The sequence below is a fragment of the Ctenocephalides felis genome, unplaced genomic scaffold, assembly GCF_003426905.1.
Source record: "Ctenocephalides felis isolate EL2017-DRISC unplaced genomic scaffold, ASM342690v1 CF-g0.4_SCAFFOLD_03571, whole genome shotgun sequence".
Lineage (NCBI taxonomy): Eukaryota > Metazoa > Arthropoda > Insecta > Siphonaptera > Pulicidae > Ctenocephalides > Ctenocephalides felis.
Genome location: NW_020539725.1, coordinates 14,289,713 through 14,313,946, shown reverse-complemented (window position 1 = coordinate 14,313,946; position 24,234 = coordinate 14,289,713). Strand labels below are relative to the sequence as shown.

General features: G+C 28.0%; 2 protein-coding genes and 1 non-coding gene across 3 annotated transcripts; 2 read left to right on the top strand and 1 right to left on the bottom strand.

The window, feature by feature from the left end:
* The first annotated feature begins 4,685 nt into the window (after positions 1-4,685).
* On the top strand, positions 4,686-9,573 carry LOC113385662. Its single transcript, XM_026623509.1, has 6 exons — positions 4,686-4,775; positions 4,849-5,088; positions 8,264-8,474; positions 8,687-8,847; positions 9,057-9,245; positions 9,475-9,573. The coding sequence occupies exons 1-6, from the start codon at positions 4,686-4,688 to the stop codon at positions 9,571-9,573; spliced, it is 990 nt and encodes a 329-aa protein (XP_026479294.1).
* Positions 5,541-5,613, bottom strand: Trnak-cuu. Its single transcript has one exon. It is a non-coding gene; the product is annotated as a tRNA-Lys (tRNA).
* A 1,047-nt stretch (positions 9,574-10,620) lies between the features above and the next one.
* On the top strand, positions 10,621-15,232 carry LOC113384941 (negative elongation factor D). The gene is made up of 13 exons (XM_026622720.1): positions 10,621-10,795; positions 10,858-10,973; positions 11,052-11,161; positions 11,240-11,349; positions 11,412-11,519; positions 11,592-11,741; positions 11,810-11,940; positions 12,183-12,370; positions 12,775-13,015; positions 13,414-13,624; positions 14,060-14,200; positions 14,911-15,040; positions 15,117-15,232. Exons 1-13 carry the CDS (start codon positions 10,739-10,741, stop codon positions 15,146-15,148), a joined length of 1,725 nt encoding a protein of 574 aa, XP_026478505.1. The 5' UTR covers positions 10,621-10,738; the 3' UTR covers positions 15,149-15,232.
* The last annotated feature ends 9,002 nt before the right edge of the window (positions 15,233-24,234 follow it).

Sequence of the window (24,234 nt, the reverse complement as noted above, 5' to 3'; positions counted from 1 at the left end):
GATATTTCAATAGACTTATCGTCTCAATTTCGGCCTACAATTTGAGATTTGTATGCATATTCATAGAAACTTTGATCTTTTGAAAATCTGATGAAGGTTCTGTGGAATTGATGATCACTCGATTATTTTAACCTGGTAGTAGATTAAAAAATTGTACTCCTAGACTAGTAATTCCCAACGTGGGGCGCACGCCCCACAGAAAAATCCATTTTTAAATTCAGAGGGGTGAGGCAAATTAAAAAATTACACGACTTTAGCCCACTTGCTTTGGGTGATTTGAATATAATTTGTAAATACTGTTAAAAATTTGTTAAACATATTATGATCATTGTTTAGTTTAAGTAAGCACAGGATGCATGTGCAAATCATATAATTTTTCCATATATATTTCCATAGCTTAGGTAAATAAGCATCCCTTTTTAGTTCTAATGCAAACTTTCTCAATATTACGGATTATAGAAAAATTCCAAATTCTGTATATATTAGTCTGTATATTTATAAATTGCCATACTTCCCAAACAGCGGTATAATAATTTTTATATTATATTTTTAAATTTAGAATTTTTAGAATTCAGTAAGTTGCGAGACTAAGAACACCTTAAGGGGGTATTCTACTGTAGAAGCATGAATTTTGGCCGGTTTTTGAAGCGCTGTATAAAGGAAACAAATAATATTTTTACTATCGATTTTTTATGATTTGTTTATTGATATTTTATTATTACATAAAAAAATTATTAAAAAAAATAGAATTCACAAAGTTATGAGCAGTCAAAGTGGGGGCTCAAAAAAAAAGAGGGCGTCCTGGGGTGCATGGTTCCAACCCTCCTGGTGATCCGAAACATAAAAAATAGATGGATTATTATAGATGCCGCTATCGTATGAATCTGGATTTTTTGTTTGAATGGCGACAGTTTGAAAAAAAAAATTTTTTTTCATGTTTTTTTTTAACAATTCCGAATTTTCTAAAAATACTAAATGAAAAATTATAGTTTTGGGAAAGGTCCATGCGATAAAGCGATGTATAAAGAAGATCCTCTCCAAATTTGAAGTAAATCGGTTCATTAGAACTCGAGATATCCTTACCGCCAGCTCGAAAAAAGTAGTTCCGAGAAAAACGCGTTCAAAGTTGTGAGACTCGGTCGGACCCAAACCGAGGCCACGTCACTTAAACGGATATAACTCAGGAAATAATAGTGATTTTGAAAAATACTTTTAATGACATATTTCTGAATAACTAAACTTTGAAAATATGAAAAAAAAATTTTTTCGATTTTTTCAAAATTCTACAGTAGAATACCCCCTTAAGAAATTCAGCTCGCACAAGTTACTCAAACATTTAATAAAATTTATAGTTCTATGTCTCTATTGTCGCATAGTGCACACAATCGTTTAAAAGTGCAGTAATTAATTTTTTATGAAGTGATAACGGCAAAGGCAGCAGTAAGGTGTAATCGACGCCTTAACGGATATTTTAGATATTTAATACCGAGATAAAATTTCTTATAGAAAAAATAATATTTATAAATTAAATCTTATATAAATTCGCATTTTTTATACGCTAACACCTACATCATAGGTTTCTATTCGTGTATTTCTATAGCCTTACGTATGCCTATACGTTGCATCTATACTACATGCCTTACATCTATACCATGCGCTATATTTCATCACATACTCTCAAATCCCTACATTGTATACCGAATACACCTAACCTATATCTACTATATATCCTATTACCTATATTTTTTTTACACGCTACATTAACCCTACCGAGAATCGAACCCGGGTCCGCCGCGTGGAACGCGACGACCCTAACCACTACACCACCGTAACGCTACAATCAACCGTCTTTTTTCGCGTGTCGTCGCGCCACCTCAGTATTAATTATCTAATTAATTAGAAAATGACCCGCGGAAACAACAGTGCGTCCCATATTATATTATTAATGGGGGTACCCGATAGGGTAGTGGCTAAGGTGCGCGAATTCCACGCGGAGGTCCCGGGTTCAATTCCCGGTATAGACAATAGATAATATATATAATAGGTAGAGATAATACATAGGGCGTAAGGTAAACCTATATAATATAGGTGAATATATAAATTAGACAGTAGTATTTATAAGAAGTAAAAGGTATGTAGGGTATATAATAAGTTAATGACGGTATAGGTATCTCACGTTATGATAGATAATAGATATCTATCTATGATATACAATAATATAATATAGTATGATAGGTAATAGGTTATCTATCATATTATTAGGATAAGTCTTATAAAGTATTGTAATAAATCTTGAGTACGTTTATATCATAATAAATACATGTAGGTACTAATGAATACAAATAATACCAGAATAAATATAATTAATGTCATTGAAGAATATAAATTATGTACTCAATGATTCCCTCATACTTGTACAATTTAATGTATAGACTAGCTGTATATAATAGAGTTAATTATATAATAAGTCAATATATTATATTTGTGAGTTCTTATCGAAATTTATCAAATTTTTTGAACCGGATTTTAAGTTTTAGCGTTCCGGCAAAAAAAATATTAGCACAACACCACTGGCTATAATATACATAAATTTGATTGATCTTTTTTTTTAAGATAAACTAATTTATACTAAGTATTTTGAAAACTTAACTGTCGTTTTGAAGGTGGTATCAATTGGAAAACGTATTGATAAGTAATCAGCGGTTAGATAGTTTTTTTTGTCAATAACTGTTCAATTATCTACATTTGTGAATAATTTAAAAATACTTTAATTATTAATAACATTCACTGGCTTGGCGTTAAAATTTGTCAACCCGTTTTTCTTAAATTTACAGCTTTAGATTCAATATGTTTGCTCATAACAAGTATGATTTAAAAAAAATACTGGGACAATGTCATTTGTTTAGACAGAAAATGGTGTTGATTAAATATTGGTGAAGCAACTTCTCCATAATTCATAAAAAAATATTAATAACTTAAGAATTTAAAAGAATATCTTAATTATCTCAATTTTCATTTGTGTTAAATTAACTAATATTGTACATATAATAATGTCCGAATAATTTCTTCGATTTTATTGATTAAATTGAAATTAAAAATAAGTTTCGAAATCATGAATCGATTTTAGCGATTCTATATATATTTATTCCTAATAAAAGTGATTATTATTAATAAATAGATATTATTAATAAATAGATATTATTAATAAATAGATCACGTTTTTGGGCTTGATCAACTACCAAAACAATGAGAAACCTTTAGTTATATTTTGGTTTGTTAATTTAAATATTTTCTCCTGGAATTAATTTTCAGTATATGTTATACTGAATCACGCTTTAAATTTTAGGATAAAATTTGTTTTATAACATATAATAATAATACATTATAATGAAGTTTCTAAATCTTGATTTTCAATATTAGCATTAAATGAAGTATTTTTAAAACTTAGTATTACATCTAGTAATACTTCATCTCATAAAAATATCGGTAAATTTAATTATGCCAATATTTTATTCCAATTTACCATACAGAGATCCTAGGATTGATTCTGGTGTAACGACACCTGCAGCAACTGTAGCTACTTCTATTAGAACAAATGCTTCAAGAATACCTAGAAGGTGTGTCACACCTGATCCATCACCTCATACTAAACCAAAACTTGTTGTGGATCTTAGGAAAAGCCATAGTCAGGTTAGCAGTAAATATAAATATGCCACAAAATTTAATTAATAAATTTAACTAATAAATAAATTGCTCAATTCGCTCGTTGATTTTCTGAAACTAGATAAGTCGTATACAAAATTATGTACTCATCAAATTGCCATTGGTTATATAAATAATCCTTATTCATCTTTTTAATATAATGTTTCATTTATAATTATTGTATCTTACCCAATTTTTTAAGAGCTTTCTCAAAAAATAAATAATATTTGCAGCCTTTTGCTCGTCTCAGCGATTTATTTATAAACTATTGCAATGATCAAGAATATTTTTAACTAAAAATTAGTATTTTTTTAATCGAGTTTTTTCTTTTGCAGGAATCTATATATTGGACGCCAATACCTAATGTATCAGAAGCAGATCATTCAGAAACCCTTGATAGTACAAAATCTTGTACGTCTAAATCGAAGCAAACAGCAGCAAAGACTTCACAAAAATCGATCGAAAATAAAGCACCGGTAAATTTATTCGATACCAACATATTTTAAAATTATTATTATTTTTTATTATTATATTAATAATCACAGTTTATCAGGTTACAAATACAATCTATAGGTTAAAAGTGAGTATTGAAAATCAAAACACAGGGAAGAAAAGTATTTTATAAAAGAAGCAAGTAAATGTGTAAATAATAATAATTATAATAATTTAAAATAAAAATAAAATTGATACAAAGTATAGATTGCTCAACTTCCAACTTCGATTTAAATTGATGGTTGTCAAATAAATTATTCAGTTCTACTTGGAACCTCGTCTTTACGAGCATTTCTCAAAAGCAAAAAGATGTTCTGTATAATAAATAAAATAAGTAAAATAAATATAATAAATTGAATATAAATTCAATTATATTATTACATAATCAAGTTTACAATTATTTTATCCTCTAGCCACCAGTAACACCGCCTCCAGCACCAGTTCCGATTCTAACGCACCAGGATACACTTACCCCTGTACAGGAAGAAGATATGGACATAGAAGTATATCGAAGACGTGGAAAGAAAAAGAAACGCATTACTACTGCCGTTTATCAAGAATCACAAGAACCTGAAACACAGGTTACATATAAATTTTAACGACAATCTATAAAAATACAAAACAAATATCAAAATAACTATTCTATTACCGTAGGTGGCTGCTATGGGTTCAGATTCGCGAATTCCAAGTAGCGGTGAAAACACTCCTCCTGCTCCAAAAAGCGGCGAGATTTCAGCACCTGGTTTATCCAGGTGCGAATCCTATGTAGGAGCATCGGCAGCCGGTGTCTATAATGATGTTTGGCCTTCTTGGTGTAATCTAGATGGAAGCCAATTATCCAGATTAGCCAGACAACTGGATAGAGAAACTGTCGAAGCTGAGTTTTGTGATTATGTAAGATAACTAAATATTATGAATTAATTAGTATTAGTAGTCTAGTTTAGTTAGTTTGCAATATCATTGAATTTCATTACAATTTTCATAATATTAACTTCCTATAAAAGAAAAAATTCATTGCTGAAAATCCATATGTATGCAAACCATTTAAAAGCAGTACGGAATAACTCAATAAGGATCCATGTTGAATAGTTTTATTTTTGAATTCCCCTATATCTCAATTCTTAATAACTATTGTCTAACTAATTAACTAATTAATTAACTGTCTTAACTAATTAATTATTACACATATCGCAAGTTTTTGCAAATTGCCAAAGAAAAATGTTTTTACACCTTATAATAAGTAATTACTTTGTGGCGATTTTCATTGCTATTTTTTTAATAGCTTAAAAATAAAAAGAAAGATTCTATTATATAAAATAAATCAATAAAATTGTATAAAAATATTGCGCCCAACGTGGGGCTCGAACCCACGACCCTGAGATTAAGAGTCTCATGCTCTACCGACTGAGCTAGCCGGGCTTGCGAGTGATTTGCTTTAAAGGTGTATATCAAGCAGCTTCAAGACATTGTGTTTTGTAATTTACATGTGTATCGTAATGATTATATGTACGGTACTTACTTGTTTTTATCATCGTGCCTTAAGGCAAATTACTGGAACTTCCCGTACCAAAAAATATTTTTTTTTAAAGATTATTTTTTTTTACACTTTGAAAAAATTAGATTTTTGAGAAATTTTAAATTTTTGAAAAAAATGTCGTATTTGGAAAAAAATGTCTTTTCTTATTTTGAAATATTTTTGAAATTTTGAACTTTTTAACTTCCCGTAGGGCAAGTTATAGTAATCGCAAAAAAATCGAAAATGAAAATTTTTATATATCTTTACGTTTCAGAGGTTTCTGAACATTTTGGCATACCTTAGAAATAATGGATGTATGTGTGTGTGTGTGTGTGTGTGTATGTATGTATGTATGTATGTATGTATGTATGTATGTATGTATGTACGTGTGTGTATGTATGTGCGGATACAAATTTTCGTCGACGATTTCGGGAACACGGATCAACCGATTTGAATAATTCAAAAAACATTCGATTTGTATTGATAAGGAGACGTGCTGATTAGTTTTTGGCGAAGGCAGGTCTAGCCGTTCCGAAGATACGGGGCAAAAAGTTCCGAAAACGGTAACTCAGTTTTTAAGAGAACGGAGCGTCCGATTTTAATAATTCAAAAAACATTTTACTTGTATTGACAAGATGAAGAATCGATAAAATTTTCATGAAGATAGGTCTAGCGGTTTCGGAGATATGGAGGAAAAAGTAAAAAAACGAGCCATTTGGCGGTCAAAAATGATCATTAGACATATGCACATCAAATTATCAGATATTTTATAGAGATTTTAACAATAAGTATACATTTTGTTAACATTCCTATGGGTTCCGTACCAATGCTTATGCGTTAGACAGCGACGCGGCGCTTACGCGCTTTATATTTTGTCCCTATGCAGTTAAAGCAGTACGATTGCTTTGAAAAATAGTTCAGATCTTCCACAATATGTCAAAATAAAGAAAATAAATTTTTTTTCAAAAAAAAAAAATTAAAAAAAAAAAAAATTAAAAAAAAAAGTAATTTTTTGTCCAATTTATAGTAAATTTTTTTCAAAAATGTTAATCGTTTTTAAAAAAATAATAATTTTTGGTACGGGAAGTTCCAGCAATTTGCCTTAAGGCACGATGCCTTAATTGCCTTAAGACAGAATTCCACTTACAGCTAGTTTTCAAAACAATCGCACTGCTTTAGCTGCATAGAGACGCAATGTCGAAGCGTGTAAGCGCCGCGTCGCCGTCTAACGGACTAACGATGTCACGGAACCCATAGAAATGTAAACAAAATTGATACACGTTAATAAAATCTCCATAAAATATCTGATAATTTGATGTGCATATGTCTAACAATCATTTTTAACCGCCAAATGTCATTTTTTTTAATTTTTATTTTATTGAGAGTCCATAACCGCTGGACCTGCCTTCCCAAAAATTTAATCAGTTCTTCATCTTGTCAATACAAGTGAAATGTTTTTTGAATTATTAAATCGGACGCTCCGTTTTCTTAAAAACTGATTTACCGTTTTTGGCTTGTATTACCCATAGATAAGGAAACGGGTATTGAAGAAGTTTGCGCCCCATGGTATTACCCGTAGATAAGAATATAGGTATTACCCGTATCTTCGAAGTGGCTAGACCTGACTGTGCCAAAAACTAATCAGCACGTCTCCTTATCAATAGGAATCGAATGTTTTTTGAATAATTGAAATCGGTTGAACCATGTCTCCGAAATCGTCGACGAAAATTTGTATACGCACACACATACATCCATTTTCTCTAAGGTTCAGATACCTCAGAAAGGTAAAAATATATAAAAAAAATCATTTTCGATTTATTTGCGATTGTTTTAACTTACGGGGTGTTAACAAATTGTCTTAGGGCAAGTGACATGAACTTCTCAATGTGTGTGAATAGTCAATTTAATCAATAAGAATTTAGATTTAACAAGTTTTTACCTTTACATACACCTTGTATGTCATAAGCGTGTGTTCGTTCATTCGTGCAATTGAATAACCGAGTGTTTACGAAAGCGTACACGTTAAGTGGGATATAACTTTACATTATTTTATAGTTTTTTTTTTTAATTATATAGTAATTTTCAATCCTATCCTGAAATGTACGAGTTAATTTTTTTGTTGCTTTCCCCAACATTAATCGTTTCGTCAATAAAGCAAAGGTTTTTAAATAATTCAAATCGGTTGACTGGTGCTCCCGAGAACGTCGACAAAAAATTGCATCCATGCATTCATACATACTATAAACACCCATACACACACAAGCGCGCGCACACACACGCACGCATTTTTTCCAAGGAATGCCAAAATGTTTGGAAAAATCTAAAAAATGAAGATATGTAAAAATTTTCACTTCCGATTTTCGGCCCATTACTATAAATTACCCTACGGAAAGCTAAAAATATATAGTATGTTTTGCAAATTTTGTATAATATCCTATTACTTAAATATGTACTACTATTATTAGCCTGCCTTCAGGCAAAATTTCCATTTACTATTTCTCAGTAATTATTAATAATATTTTACTTCATATATTATACTTTAATTACTTCAAGCGTCGCAACGCACTAGAAGAGACATTAAAGGCTGTACATTCTCTAAGAAAAGATTCTTCAGTTTTAAGATCAAAGGCTATTTTATGTACCCAACTGGAATTAGGAATGAATCAACGACCTCAAGAAGAATCAACAGGTTGGTTAACCCTGCCCCGAACATATTCGCGAGCAGTATCGAGATTTGAATTGCCAATGGACCGCAGATTACTAGGCAGTTGAGTAATAATAATAATTTAAAATATGTTATTATTAGTAATAATATTAAAATATGTTATTATTGCTCTAGAAATTTTAATAAATAGTTCTATTTTAGTTCTACTTTGTGCAGCATCTGCCCAAAGATAGTACAACATTGAATTTATTTTTTGCGAGAAATAATTTTAATTTATTTTAATTAAAATTACTTTATTATTTTGATTTCAGAGATGACACCAATGGAATATTTATCGAAATTTGTTGTAGTATGTGAAAGCCGACTGCAGATGTATAACAAAGTGTTTGTTTTATATAATAAACAAGAGCAAACTTTCGAAACAGCAGAGCAGAATGGTGTTATCATTAAACCAAGACTGATGCTAGGAAAAGTTAATAAAACATGGTGTTAAACCTTTTTGGATTTAAATTAAATAATTGTTTTATTTGTAATAATTGTATGTCCATTCTATTTATCATTATACAGTGGCAACCCAATAAATTTCCAATATGAAAATAAACTTAAGATCATTGCTATTATAAAGTTTAAAAAAATATTTTCAGCTTGCAATTTTAATATTTCTTCTTACTTCATTTTTAGGACATGCCAGAAGCAATAGCAGTCGCTTTAGGTTCTGTTTATGATGAAGAAAAATCAAGTTTTGTTAAAGAATTATTAGATTGGAAGTATGAAGATATAATTACGTTCAGATTATGGGCTGGTGTTTGCGCAGTATGTGAAAGAATTATTGGAATATTGGATAATGAAGATGTAGATCCAAGAGATGAGGTATAATATTTAAACCAAATTCCAGAAGTAAACATGAATGGCTAAAATGATTAGATAAAATGGCCTACCTACCTATAAAGAAATATTAATCCTGTACACGTATCAAGCTAAAGTCGCATCTTTTCTCAGAAATCAACATATCAATATGAGATTCGATTTTATTGATTTTTATCTCATACTTAGTTGTAAAAAATATTAATTTGTTTGCTTAATTATTTATTTATTGTAGATAGAACGAGCCGACTTCGAATCATTGCCCAGAATGTTAAATGGAATAAAACCTAATGCAAAATTAATGAAGTTGCTGTTTCTTATCAAAGATAATTAGGAATTGGTATCTTTATATAATATCTTGACTGCATTTAGTTCATATAATTATAAGTATGGAATAATCAAATGCTTACAAAAATTTGATGTTATTTTAAATATAATAAGAAATTGTTTATATTTTTTAAATCATTTATAGACTTTTACTATGCAAGGTTTATATTGAATTCATATATGAATTCATAAATGAATTATATATAATCATTGCCAGTAAAATAATTGCATTATCATATTAATGGGATAAAATTTAAATAAAAATAAGAGATATTTACAATAAGGCATCGTCTGCATTTGATATATGTAATTAATTCATTTACTTAAAATTTATCTTAATTAATTTATTATGATATGTATGATTGATATGTAATTTAATTTTTATTGCATTATTTTTTTAATTTATTTATTTTGGCTATAAAATTGATAGTTAAAAAAACCCCTTAAGATTTTATAGGTTTATAATAAGTGTTTCTATATTAAAAATAAAGTTTTAAGAAATATGATGCGTGCTCTACAGGTTTTTTTTGTCGATATTTTAGGCTGGCCCTGTGGTTAAGTCTATGCAACCATTATAATTCACAATGAAATAGTAATAACACTATAATACTATGAGTTTATTAATATCTCTAAAAATGTACAAAGTATTAATATAATATTTAATTTTTAATAGAGCAAATTTCTTGATTAAGTTTCTTCGATCAAGGCGGAAGCAGAAGAGAGAGATTTTAATATTTTACTCATAGATAAAAGAAGAGTATTATATTGATTGAAGAATATGATTTTATTATTATATTATCTAGGGATTTTATCTTGTGCAAATTTCATCCCTTAGCGCAAGGGTTGCAAGATTCGACATTCTAGTGGAACTGCAGGTTTGCAACCGTTATTTGCGAACTTCACTTGCGTTGTTGTGTGTTGTGTCATTTATATTGGCGTCGTTCAACTGTCAGCTGTCATGGCGTGAAGTTCTCTATATAATCTATGCTCATTTATCTATTCCACTCTTTGCGCTTGTTTTTGTATGTCTATGGTTTAAAGAGGCATTTTTTCCGAAACTAACCTGAAAAGTTTGAAACATGTCAAATATAAAGAAAACAAAACAGATAATGTTTTTATTTAACTGAATATATTATTATTGGATAGTTAAAAGTAGTAAATAAAATTTCAAAATGGAAGAAGTATATGACAAAGGCTGGGGAAATGAAAATAGAATGGACGAAGATCAGGTATTGTAAAAATATCATTAGGTAATTTATGAATATGTTACAAGAATAATATTGTATTCTAGATGGATTCGACTGAGGAGCCGCTCGAAAATCCTATTGAGGTTTTGAAAGAATGTGTAGAAAAATTCACTACATCAGATTACATTATGGAACCTGGCATATTTGCACAACTAAAAAGGTACCAATTAGAGATGAATGAATAATGAAAAGGAAATATTATTTTCATCAAACCTTTCTTTCTTTTATTGTTATTTAGATATTTTCAAGCAGGCGGGAATCCTGAACAAGTTATTCAACAGCTTTCACAAAATTACATTGCTGTAGGTCAAACTGCAAATCTTTTGGCCGAGTGGCTAATTTTAGGAGGTTTGAAGCTTATATACCATTAACATCTTAGTTATTTTTTCTATTCATGAATAATCTAATAAAATATAATAACTTCAGGTGTAAAAGTAACAGATGTACAAGGCATGGTTGAAAATCATTTGAAGGATATGATATTGAAAACATTTGATCCCAAGAGAGCTGATACTATATTTACAGAGGAGGGAGAGGTATGTCTTTTATTTATATATGTTAACATGTCTTTATTAATTTAGTACCCTATTATTTTCAGACACCTGCCTGGTTAACAGAAATGATAGAACATCCTGTATGGCGTTCTTTAATTTATCGTTTAGCAGAAGAATATCCTGATTGTTTGATGCTTAATTTTACAATCAAAGCAAGTTTCACTTATAATAATAAAATTTATATATCTTAGCCAAAACAATTATAATAATTTTTTCTTCTGTAGCTTATTTCTGATGCTGGATTTCAAGGTGAAATAACCAGTATTAGCACTGCCGCACAACAAATAGAAGTATTCTCACGGGTATTGAAAACAGCAATATCAGGTTTCCTTACAAATACTGAAGATTGGCAAAATAGTGTTGAGGAGTGTGCTGTGAGTTCTTTATTTTATATAGATGACTTTAGTTTTTATTAAGAGTTAATTAAGTGTAAAAATTATAGAAAATGGTTTGTCATGGACAACATACTTATGTATACAGTCAAGTTTTAATACATGTGTTAGCAAGGGAACAAAAAGGAGGAGCCTGTATGAAGAGACTATCCCAGGAGATCACTAAAAGGGCTCAACAAAAGTATGTATACTTTTTATTTTAAATAGATTATTTAATCATATGTTAAGTTGATGATCTGGTAAAATTATTGGTTAAATTTAATCATCAAATTCAAGATTGTTTATACATATATTATATTACAAATGGTGACAAGTGATTTTTCTAGAAACATGCCTCTTTGTTTCGTTTGCATGAATTTGAATTGCACTTGGAGTAAGTTGTTATATTTAGATATTTCACCAAATTAAATATTTTGTTTTCAGTCGCCATGATGTAACACCAATATCAATGGCTCTCAATGGTGCAGCTAGCCATCCACATGCGTGTCAAGCGCTCTCATCCATGCTTTCTCGAAATGCATTAAATCCTGCTGATATATCAGTATTGTATAGAAATTACTCATCACATGAACCACCACCAATTGACTTGATACGAAATCCTCAATTTTTAGGTAAGCTTATTGACACTTAATTACATATTTTCAAATATACTTATTTACTCATACCATCATATTTGTCTGACCGAGATACAGTATATATAAATTATGTCAAATAAAATAAATAAATTGCTGTTTCAATAAAAATAATTAAAAAAAGCAATATGAATAAATTGGAATAAATCCTATGTAATTAATCAATCTTAATATAATTCTATTATAATTTGTGAAAAAAAATCACACATTGATATCAATTGTCAATGTACTTTGTGTAAGATTTATTTTAAAATTCAATTTGCATAAAAATGTATTTATTTTATCTTATAACAAAAATATGCAGGATTCTCATTAGATAAAATGTGAATTATTAATGTAATAATTTGTAAGGAAGCTAATTCAATTATATTTTTGGTTTACAGAATTATTAGTAGATTCATTATTTAAATCAGGAGTAAAATTAAATCCAGAGCACAAATCTAAGTATATATATTTACTTGCGTATGCTGCAAGTGTAGTTGAAAACCCTCGTACTAAATCTGTTAACCGTGATGATTTAAAGCCAACATCACAAGCGATTGAAAAGGTTCACGCTATTTGTAATGTCAGTAAAGGATCAACAGAATTAGTCGCTGATCTGGGAACATTGTACCAATGTATTTGGTAAGTATGAAATAAATGATTAATAGAATTTTGTGTTAAATTTTGTTTAGTTTAATCTAATTATATTTTTTATTCATTCCCATGTCAGCTGTTTCAGTTTATTAACTTTTCAACATTAGTGCTGAAATTTTATTTTGTAGTGGGTATTTTGTGTATAATATTTTTGTAAATTAAGTCAGAGTGTTCAAAAAGTTTTAGTAATTTGAATAATATTATAAGTATCAGTGATATGAATTTATCTGAAACATTTTAAAATTTTATTATAGAATTTTAGAACAACAATGTAAACATTATTACTGTCATTTCCTACAAATTGTTACAACTCTCAATTTTATTCATATTTAACACATTAAGATTTAAAAATATGTATTTAATATATTTTGTATTTTTTATTGCAGTTTTCCAGTTGTTTCAGTTGGTATAGTTAGATGGGTAGAATGCACTGTTACAGAACCCAGTTATTTCAAATTAAGTACGGAACACTGTCCTTTGCATTTAGCACTTCTCGACGAGGTTGTAAATTGTCATCCTTTACTTCACCCAATAGTATTGAATTTACTGATTAGACTTTTTGAATCGAAACAAGATGAATTGGAAATTTTAGTCCAGGTATGATTTACATTTGTTCATTAAATTTTTTTTACATAAAAATGTGAGCCATTTTTTTTTTAATTTAATGATTAAACATTTAATTTAATTTTTTTAATTTTTATAAATAAATTTTCAAATACAGTGAATTTTATGTTGTTTGCAAAAAATTTGTTTCATTAAGTACAATGAATTAATGATTAGTTTAAACAATGCATTCTATTGTAAGAGATTTCAAAACCTTAAAACTCTATGATTTTACATCAACTCTATGATTTTACTTTTTATTTACATTATTTAGCACAATTTAACTTTCAGTAAAATCAGTCTAGTATAATGTTTTTATCAAGTTTTGTCTAAATATTAATAATCAATAAAGGTTATGTCCTTTATTTTATTATTAGTACTAACAGTATATTTTGTCATTCAATATTTTTCATCAAAACCCATTTTTAGCTGGAAATGCGTAAAATGTTATTAGATCGTATGGTTAATCTCTTATCCCGAGGCTGTGTAGTTTCTGTGGTGAAATATGTAAAACAGTGTTGGCAGAAAGGTGATACAGATATATCTTTGATAAGATATTTTGTTATGGAGGTAAGTCAGTGATAAATAAATTTATGTAAATTATTATTTTTGCTTTTGTTAAGCACTTTTTTGTTTCAATTGTTAAGGTTGTTCTACTCAAATTATAATCTTATCCTTATTCACTCTGCATATTTGCAACTAAAAGAGAATGTTTTCAGAAAAGCTATAAAAAATATAAATAAAAAATACAATGTTACATTTCAATATCAGTAATCAATGTACTTATTATTTACTTAAAGAAATAGTAAATTACATGTTATGTGTAATACTTTCAATAAAATATTAATCAAACCCCAATTAACAATAGCAAAAAAATTACATTCATTAAGATTTTAAAAAGATTTCATTAGTTAATAGATTTTTTTTTGTAACACAAGATTACAATGTTATATGTACAGAAAGAGTGAGTTTCCATGAATTTAAATACATATATCTTAGTTATCTAAGAATTTATTTAGTTTGTAAGATCGGTTAACAATTTATGAAGCACTAAGGGAGTCTGTCGTAAAATTGTTCACATGGCAATATAAGTTTTTTTCGGATTCTTCTGTAGAACCACCGATTCCTGGACCACTAATTTAAAACTTGTTCCTTCATTTCTAATAAATTCTAACAATTTATCAAGCAGAGTAATTTTAACACAAACAATATGAAAGTTTTATAATTATTATTATTATTAGAAACATCACCGTTTTAATCACAAAATAATCTTTAACTAGGTTCTAGAAACAATAGCTCCACCTTATACTCCAGAATTTGTACAATTATTTTTACCAATGGTTGAATGTGATGATATTACGGGATCTATGAGGGGAGATGGTGAAAATGATCCAGTATCAGAATTCATAGGTAAAATTATCAAGAATTATTTATTACCATTATATTGTACAAGTAACTATATTGATGACAATATTATTTGTTACAGTTCATTGCAAAGCAAAATTTATGGTTGTGTGATAGATATAAATTAATACGAAAAATAGTCATATTTTTCAAATATTGAAATCGATACCATTTGTTGGTATGTTTATATGAACTGCTGTTGGAAGATCTATGATGAGTCCTTTTTAAATATGAATATAATATTTAGCATCTGATGTATAAAACATGTAAAATATAATATTTTAATATATCATATTTTAAGCAATTTTATATTTTTCAATTTACTTTTTTTATATTATTTTATATCTTTCAATATTATTTTTTTGGTCGACCAGGCGATTGCGCAGCATTTTCAAATGACGTCTGGTTAATGTTGTGGCAGGTTATAGTATTCAGATTTTTGCACATAATTTGTTAAAGAAGCATGGCCTTGCACTTGGAAGATATGTCTCATCTTATGCATCTTATGCAAGCAAAGCAAATTTGAGCAAAGGTATTTTACTAAATTGAAAATCAACCCATATTTTGCAGTGTGGACTAAAGTAAAAGTGTCAACGAAAGGCCAAATATTGTCAGGTAATAACAATTTTTTTTATAAATATTTCAATAGTTTTTGTTCTATCATTTATGTATGTAAATATATATATATATATATATATATATATATATATATATTAATTTAGTAATATGAACAAAAGCACTCTATTTTGCACTAATTTATAAAATAATATTGATTTTGCAAACGTTTCGAGACTAGGTTTGTCTCATCATCAGTGTATTAATATAATATCAATGTATTAATATAATACACTGATGATGGGACAAACCTGGTCTCGAAACGTTTGTAAAATCAATATTATTTAATTAATTAGTGCAAAAAGTGTTTGTTGTTCATATTTATAAATAAATATCTAATCGTCGTCCCTATTTTGAACCTTTGGTAACACGATAGGGACTCTCGTTGATTATTTTGCGGCACGATCGGATGAGCCCTTTTTCTAGAATGTGCAGAAATGTAAATCTTTCGTCCACCCAAAAAATCCTCAGCCAATATTAAAATTTAAAATCAGTTCGATGGACATCACTTAGAATTGTGCTTACTGCTGATATTATAGTTTGTAGTAAAGATCGGAACGTCGTACTTTTTAATTAATTGTTGATATTTTTTGGTGATTTTGATAAAAAGAAAATTATGATGATATTATTAGTTCATGATTTTATTGAACATACAAAAATATTACGGATTTGTGGTTTAATTTTTAATCAAAGCTTGGAATTGTGTTCCGTGCAGTTACGTTTCAAAAACTTGAAAGTTTTATCGTCACAATTTTAAAAGTTGCTAAATCACAATTTGTACCGATTATTTAGACATATCTCAAAATTCAGAATGCAATTTACTCCTGGTTAATCTATTTTTCAGTTTTGTTTCTTTATTAAGACCGGCTAAAACCGTAAATGGTCAACAACATGTAATGGATTAATATTTTGCGATATCTACTAGTATCGGGAAGCATTTTTTTTTTTTTTACTAATAAACATAAATATAAACATGTTTTGCTTTCTTCCGTAATTGGCACAAAGTTATCTTTGATTTGTACTTCTATGAACCAATTAATTATTTGTTAATCAAGAACAAAATTCAAAACTGGTTATGAAAAGATATCACCAACTTATTTCAAGCTTCTAGTAATAAAATTTTTATGTACTTATTCTGCTTGCTGTCATTTAACATTAATAAACCATAATGAAGAAGTTACTATTAATATAAATTCAAATAAATTCTATTTAGCTTCATAGTACTCGAAACTTCAAGGAACTTTGATCAAATACAAAATAGCATTTTTAAGACTACTGAACAAGATGACCGTGTACCATCTAATAATCATATGAATTTTTTCTTAGAGTTTTTTTATTACAATATATTTGTTAGTAAAATTGCTTAAGTCAGTGAAATCTTTTCACTATTTATTATTATTATTATTTTTATAAAACGGTTTTCGAATTTTGAATATTAGTCAGTCGAAATCTATCCTATGGTAGAAAATTATAAAATTATTGATAAAATACCAGTTGCAACATTTGATGAGTTATATGTACAAATTGCTCAAAAAATCTGTAATTAACAAACGAATATCTAATTTTTCAAAAGTCTTTTATATATTTATAGATTTCTAATATTTCTGAAAAAGTCGCAGTATAGATGGTCCGCGAATCTTTAGAAAAATGTTCGTTATTTTCGATTATTTGGAATATTTTGCTTATTTATATTTAGATATTTTTTGCTTATTTTTTTATAGGTTTATTTATGACACTTGGTTTTATTTTGATTAGAACCATGTTATACTAACTATAGTATTTGATTAGTTGCTTTATGTTTAGATCATAATTGTTTCTTTACTCAATATTAACTGGTTGTAGTACTTTTCCACTAAATGAAGGTGAGGACTTTATTATTTATATTATATATTATTATTTATATATGGACATTATGTCCATATAATATTTGGATGTATAGTATATGTATATAAACATCGTAATAACAACTTTATAGAATGACGTATTAATGACGAAACATGCATCAACGGTATCATGTTTATGCATATGTAGGTATATGTTTGTGTATATATTGTGTTAAAAAAAGTCGTAGTTTTAATAAATATTTGCTGAAATTCGTTATTGAATAGAAAGTAGGCCAAATTACTGTATACCGAAAGATATCAATTCGACTAAAAGTATCGAAAGCAATACACATGTTTCCATGAAAATGTTAATTTAGCATTGTTGACCCTATGATCTTTTCGATAAATGTTTTGAACATGTCATCTAGTTTGAGAATTTTGCGATTTTGTTGATCAACAAAATCAGAGTTATATTCTATTACTGTTTCTAGAATTATGACACAAAGTATTTGTTTACAAAAAAGTATTGCAGTCGCGTGAAATTATACTTAATTTTTTCAAAAAATAAAATTTATTTATTTTATATATTTTTCATGTTGGTCGGTTGTCCTTTGCCAACATGCGCCAGGCCATGGCTCTGCAACATCACTTCCCAGCTAAACATCAATAACTTCCTACAACCTACAAGTCATTAATGATTATCATGGCAGAATACAATTTCTATTCCAAGTACCAATTCTAGTGCGATTTTTTTATTTCTTACAATACACATCTGAATTCATCGTATTCAGTTTCTGGAAAACAGCTTGAAATGCCCATCACCTTTTTAACAATCTTTTTTGTGATGCGATGCAGTTGATGTTTTGTGTTAGTTGAACATTATTAATAAGAGAAAATTTGATATTGGTTTCAAATAAGAGTCCGTTCGCGTTCTTAACATCTTTAAGACATTTTCAGTTGTCTATAAATTCACGAATAGTTATGTGACGATCCTTTTCAAGGGATCAATTTCAAGTGAAATATGGCTTTTATATGGTTAACATTAACTTCAGTTGGTCAAAGAATGAAGGTCATACTTTTGTTTGCTCTTTTTTTTCTTTTGAACATATTCTATAAGCTGTTTTGATGTGAGTGAGATGGGTTGTTCGAGCTTGTTGTTTATTAGAAAGCAATTCCGTAGTATATTTTTTAACCCAATATTGATGAGATATGCAGCAAATTTTTGATGATATATTTTCAATTTTGAACTAAACTTATTTCAGATCAATATTTTGAAGTGAAAACCGATATTACTACTTGTTCGTACTAAACTATTTGATGAGGGTATTGATGGAATCAAACTTGGAACTGGAAGATGTAAAAAACTCTGAAAATTTTTATTGCACTTGATGATAAAATTCTTTTTATACTAACGGTTACCGACGGAATTACAACTTTTTGCGAACTCTTATCTAAATGCCACAATTATTGAAGGTGGTTAAAGACTTGCACTTCAAATGTATTTTGAAAATATAAGATTTGTTAAGTATGAAAACATTTTCCACGTTTAAACAAATTACAAAGAAATATAATAAGTAAAAAATCACACAAAAGTAAGAATAAAATATAAATACATCATAACTTCACGCATTAAAATTATCTTTGCGATTTAATTATTAACCCTTAATTTGACAACCACTTTAAACCGGTTTGAAACTGGTTTTGTCAAAGGTAATAAATTCAAAATCCAATTGACTTGCACGAAGTCAAAAATGAAAAAGAAAAAAGGTCGCGTTTCCTCGAATCTCTCGGTTTCGAGCAGGAGGTCCTACGAGTCCACGCTTACCTGTTATCGAGTTAGTACCATTATAAGGGTCGTGCGCAAAATAAATAGGAATATAAAATTATTGTGATTGTCAAAATGCAGATGTAAAGAAAAAATGATCATTTTTTTATAAAAAGACGGAATTTAAATTATTACAATAAAAAAATGTATCGTGTGATATAATCGTAGGATATATTCTTGTATTTTTTATACAATAGAAAAACTAGTGGCGCATGCCATCCTGCCTTTAGGCAAGTTGCTGGAACTTCCCGTACCAAAAAATAAATTAGCAAAACTTTGAAAAAATTAGATTTTTGAGAAATTTTAAAATTTTTGAAAAGTTTGATTTTTTATATATTTTGTTTTTTTTCGTATTTTGATTTTTTTTAAATTGTAAGCAATCGCGCTGCGTAGCTGATTTGTAGTCGAAATATCAAAGCGCGTAAGCGCCGCGTATTTGTCTAACGTGTAAACATTGGTACGGAACTCATATAAATGTACACAAAATTTGCATATTGATATACATATATCTAATATTCATTTTTGACGAAATAGCATTATTTTTTACTTTGTTTTGGATCTCAATACACGCTGGACCTGCCTTTTTAAAAATTTTGCCAGTTGTTCATTTCTTCAATACGTTCTTTCAATAAGTTTTTTGAATTATTTAAATCGGACGCTCTGTTATCTCTAAAACTGTAGTACCATTTTTGGCACGGTTTGTCTCCGAAACGGCTGGACTTGCCTTTGCCAAAAACTAATCAGCACGTCTCCTTATGAGTAGGAATCGAATGTTTCTTTCATTATTCAAATCAGTTGATCCGCGTTCGAAAAATCGTCGAAGAAAATTTGTATCCGCGCACATACACACACATACATGCATTTTTTCTAAGGTATGCCAAAATATTCAGAAATCTCTGAAACGTAAAAATTTATAAAAATCTTCATTTTCGATTTTTTTAGATTACTATAACTTACCATACGGGAAGTTAAAAATTCTATTCAAAATAATTTTTCATTTATTTTTAACTGCAAATATGATACGACTAGTGCTTATATCAAGTTACGTGTATACTTTCATATTCTAGAATATTATTATTCCAGAAATATCTACGCCTTTATCTGTACATCTTCTAATTTAAATAATCAGTTAAATAGTATGAATAAAAATGTTTTTGCACAAATTTTGTACAAATTCATTTTCTATCTACTACTATATACTCGCAATTGGCGGCGGTTTGAAATTGTGCATCTATAAGCAGTATTTATATAAAAACAATTTGATTTCGAGATATGTTTTATATTTTATAATTAGTTACATCAGTTAAACAATCTAAATAGTTTATAATTTTTTTATAATTACAATCCGTCCATATTACAAAGGTATTTAGTTTTTGTTTGTTCTATTGATGATTTTTATGAGTATAGTTTAAGGTAATTGAAATAGCACGCCTAGAGAGCCTAGTCATTTTTTTTTGCATTTTTATCTGCAGTTTCAATCAATTGGTACATTTGATTTTTATTATTTCCAGAGTTGGACAATCAAGCTCAATATTAATCGAAGAACATTTTTGCGATATGTATTTGTCAGAATCAAACTCCAAGTTAGGACATAATTTTTTTTGCTTTTTATATATTTGTACCAGGTAGTTCTGAGAATATCTAAATTGGATGCCAATTCATTAAGTGGGCGTCAGGGTATGATTATATCCTATTTTACTATTACGTATAGAACATAAAATTATATTAATTTACGATGGTAAGATGTATTAATATTATTTTTTTTTAGTATTAATTTTTGGTTTGATTTTTTTGTATTCAATTGGTAATGAAAAGTGATATTTTAATATACGGATTGTAGAATAATGTAGATGGCTAAATGCTCGAGTAAGCGAGGCTAATAAAATTTAAAAAAAATATACGGATTGCGACACTATTATACAACATCAAGAAAAAAAAATCGTGATTTTTTTTCAAGTCTTTTGATATAAAATACTCAGCACTCATTGATAATGCTGTATCATCATACAAAATGTATATAATATTTATTATAAATCAATTAATATAAAAACGCTAATTGTTTGTTGACTTGCATTTATTTCACACAGAGAAATGTGTGATCAAGTCAATGTTATTCAATGTTAATTAGGTGATTTTATAAATTCGACTAAACTTATTTCATTATCATTATAATTTAAATTACGAAATTACTTTCCACTGCAATAAAACTTAAATATCTTAAATTTAAAATTTTTGCTTTAAATAATTATCCTATATATCATTTATATTTATTACAAACGTTATCTTAATGGCAAACATGAATTAGCATTTTATCTTAAAATGTATAAAAGTGCTGATGGAAAATTATACCTTGTTTTAATCGTATTGTTATAATTGCTCGGATTATTATTTAAAATAAAAATGTTCCAAATGATCTCGGTGATATCGGTTTTGGGTCATGGCTTTTTTGTATTCATGTATCGCGAAACTTTTAGCATCATTGTCAAAATATTAACTTTTGAACTATTTAGTCTGGGATACCATTGGTTATTAGACAGTCAACCTCTAATCTGGCGTGACGTAAAAATACTGTACACAATTCTAACGGGTCGCCGTCTCGTGTGAAATAAAACAGTGGTGCATGGCATCATGTCTTAAGGCAAATTGCTGGAACTTCCCGTACTAAAAATTAAAATTTTTGAAAAAGATTCAAATTTTATTAGAACTTTAAACAAGAATCTTTTAGAAGAATTTCAAAATTTCAAATTAAAAAAAAATTGATCCTTTGGAAATTTATTATTTATTATAAAATAATTAAAATTTTAATTAAAATCATTCAAATCAGATGCTCCGTTCTCTCATTATCATTTTTGGCTCTTTTTGCCCCGTATCTTTGGAACGGCTGGATATCAATAGGAATCGAATGTTTTTTGAATCAATCAAATTAGTTGATCCGTGTTCTCGAAATCGTCGACGAAAATTTGTAAAATTTTTATTTTCAAAATTGTATACGCACATACATTTAAGCGGATTAGCATCTTTTCTTTCAATTCTAATGTTGTGAATAACAATTTCTGGGTCTACTAACTATGTCAAGTAGAATGAAGAGTACCTATACGGATCATACTTGAATTTTCACATTATGGTAAGATTAGTGATAAGTTAGGTTTTCTTTCCTCGATTTAATGGTTATCTTATTTTTATTCATAAATTTGTTTTTTTTAATTTTAATCTATTTAATTAATTAACTTCCCGTAGGGTCGAAAATTGAAAATGAAAATTTCTGCATTTCTCTACGTTTTGAAGGTTTCTGAACATTTTGGCATACCTCAGAAAAAATTGATGTGTGTGTGTGTTTTGTGTGTCCGCAATTCTAGGGCTCACGGGTCAACCGATTTGAATGGTTCAAAAAACATTCGATTCATATTAATAGAGAGATGTGCTGATTAGTTTTTGGCAAAGGCAGGTCCAGCCGTTACAGAGATAAGAAACAAAGATTGCAGAAAATACAAATCGAGTTTTTGAGAGAACGGAGCATCCGATTTGAATGGTCCAAAAAGCATTCAATTTGTAATGACGGGGAGAAGTGGTGATTAGTTTTTGGCAAAAGCAGGTCCAGCCGTTTCGCAGATACCGAGCTAAATGTACAAACTAAGAACTAAGCATCTAATTTGAATGATTCAAAAAACTTTCTGCTTGTTTTGACAAAATAATTGCTTTTTTGCATATCGAAAATAATTCAGGTTTTAATTTTAATCCTGGCTAAAGTTCTAAAGCTCACTTACATACTTTAAATAAATAATTTTAACTTTGTAATTCAGTTTATACTCTTATAAATGTTAGACAATGTTACAGTATTTATAATAATTTATATAAAAATATTTAATATTCCTGAAAAATTTTGTCACGGTACGGGAAGTTTCAGCAATTTGCCATAAGGCACGATACCATACACAACTAGTTTAATTTTAATGTACTTAATTATTTTTATTTGAAAGTGTTCCAGTTGAAACCAACAATAAAAATAAAGTTTGAAAATGTTAAATCAATAATGTTTAATTCACCTATTATAATTAGATAAACTAATAATTAATTTATATAAATAATCTTGAAATTGCAGGTGAACTAACAGTGAAAATAAAAAATTTAGAATGTTGCATTAAAAATTTATAACTCACTTATTGGAATTGGATGAATGAATTAATTAATCGAACTAATCTTGAAATTGCAGATGAACTAACAATGAAAATAAAAATGTTAGAGCATTAAATTAAAAATATATCTCAATAATAGGAATTGAATGAACTAACAATGTTAACTAATAATAAAAATAAAAATTTGTGAATATTGAGCTAATATATAACTCACTTATTGCAATTGATTTATAGAAATAATCTTGAAATTGCAGATTAACTAAAAATGAAAATTTTTACAATTGGATAAACAACAAAAATAAAAAATTTAGAAAGTTAAAATAAAAATAAATCTCAATAATTGGAAATGAATAAACTAACAATGTTAACTAATAATAAAAATAAAAACAAGAATTTATGAATATTGTGTTAAATATATATAACTCACTTATTGCATTTGAATGAAAACTAATTAATTAATATAAATATTAATTAATCAATAAACATTAATAAAATAGTAAAAATAAAAATTTCAGAATGTTAAAATAAAAATATAAAATTAACTTATTAAAGTTGAATGAGCTAATTAATTAATATAATTTATCTAAAAATTACTAATAACTAATAAATTAACAAGAATAATCTTGAAAATGTAGGTGAACTAACATTAAAAATAAATTTAGAATGGTAAATTAATTATTTATAAATCACTTATTAGAATTGAATAAACTATAATTAATAATATAATAAAATAATAATTAATAATAAAACTAATAATTTTCCATTTTCAGATCTTCAAGTGCCCGTTATTAACGAATCTGATGT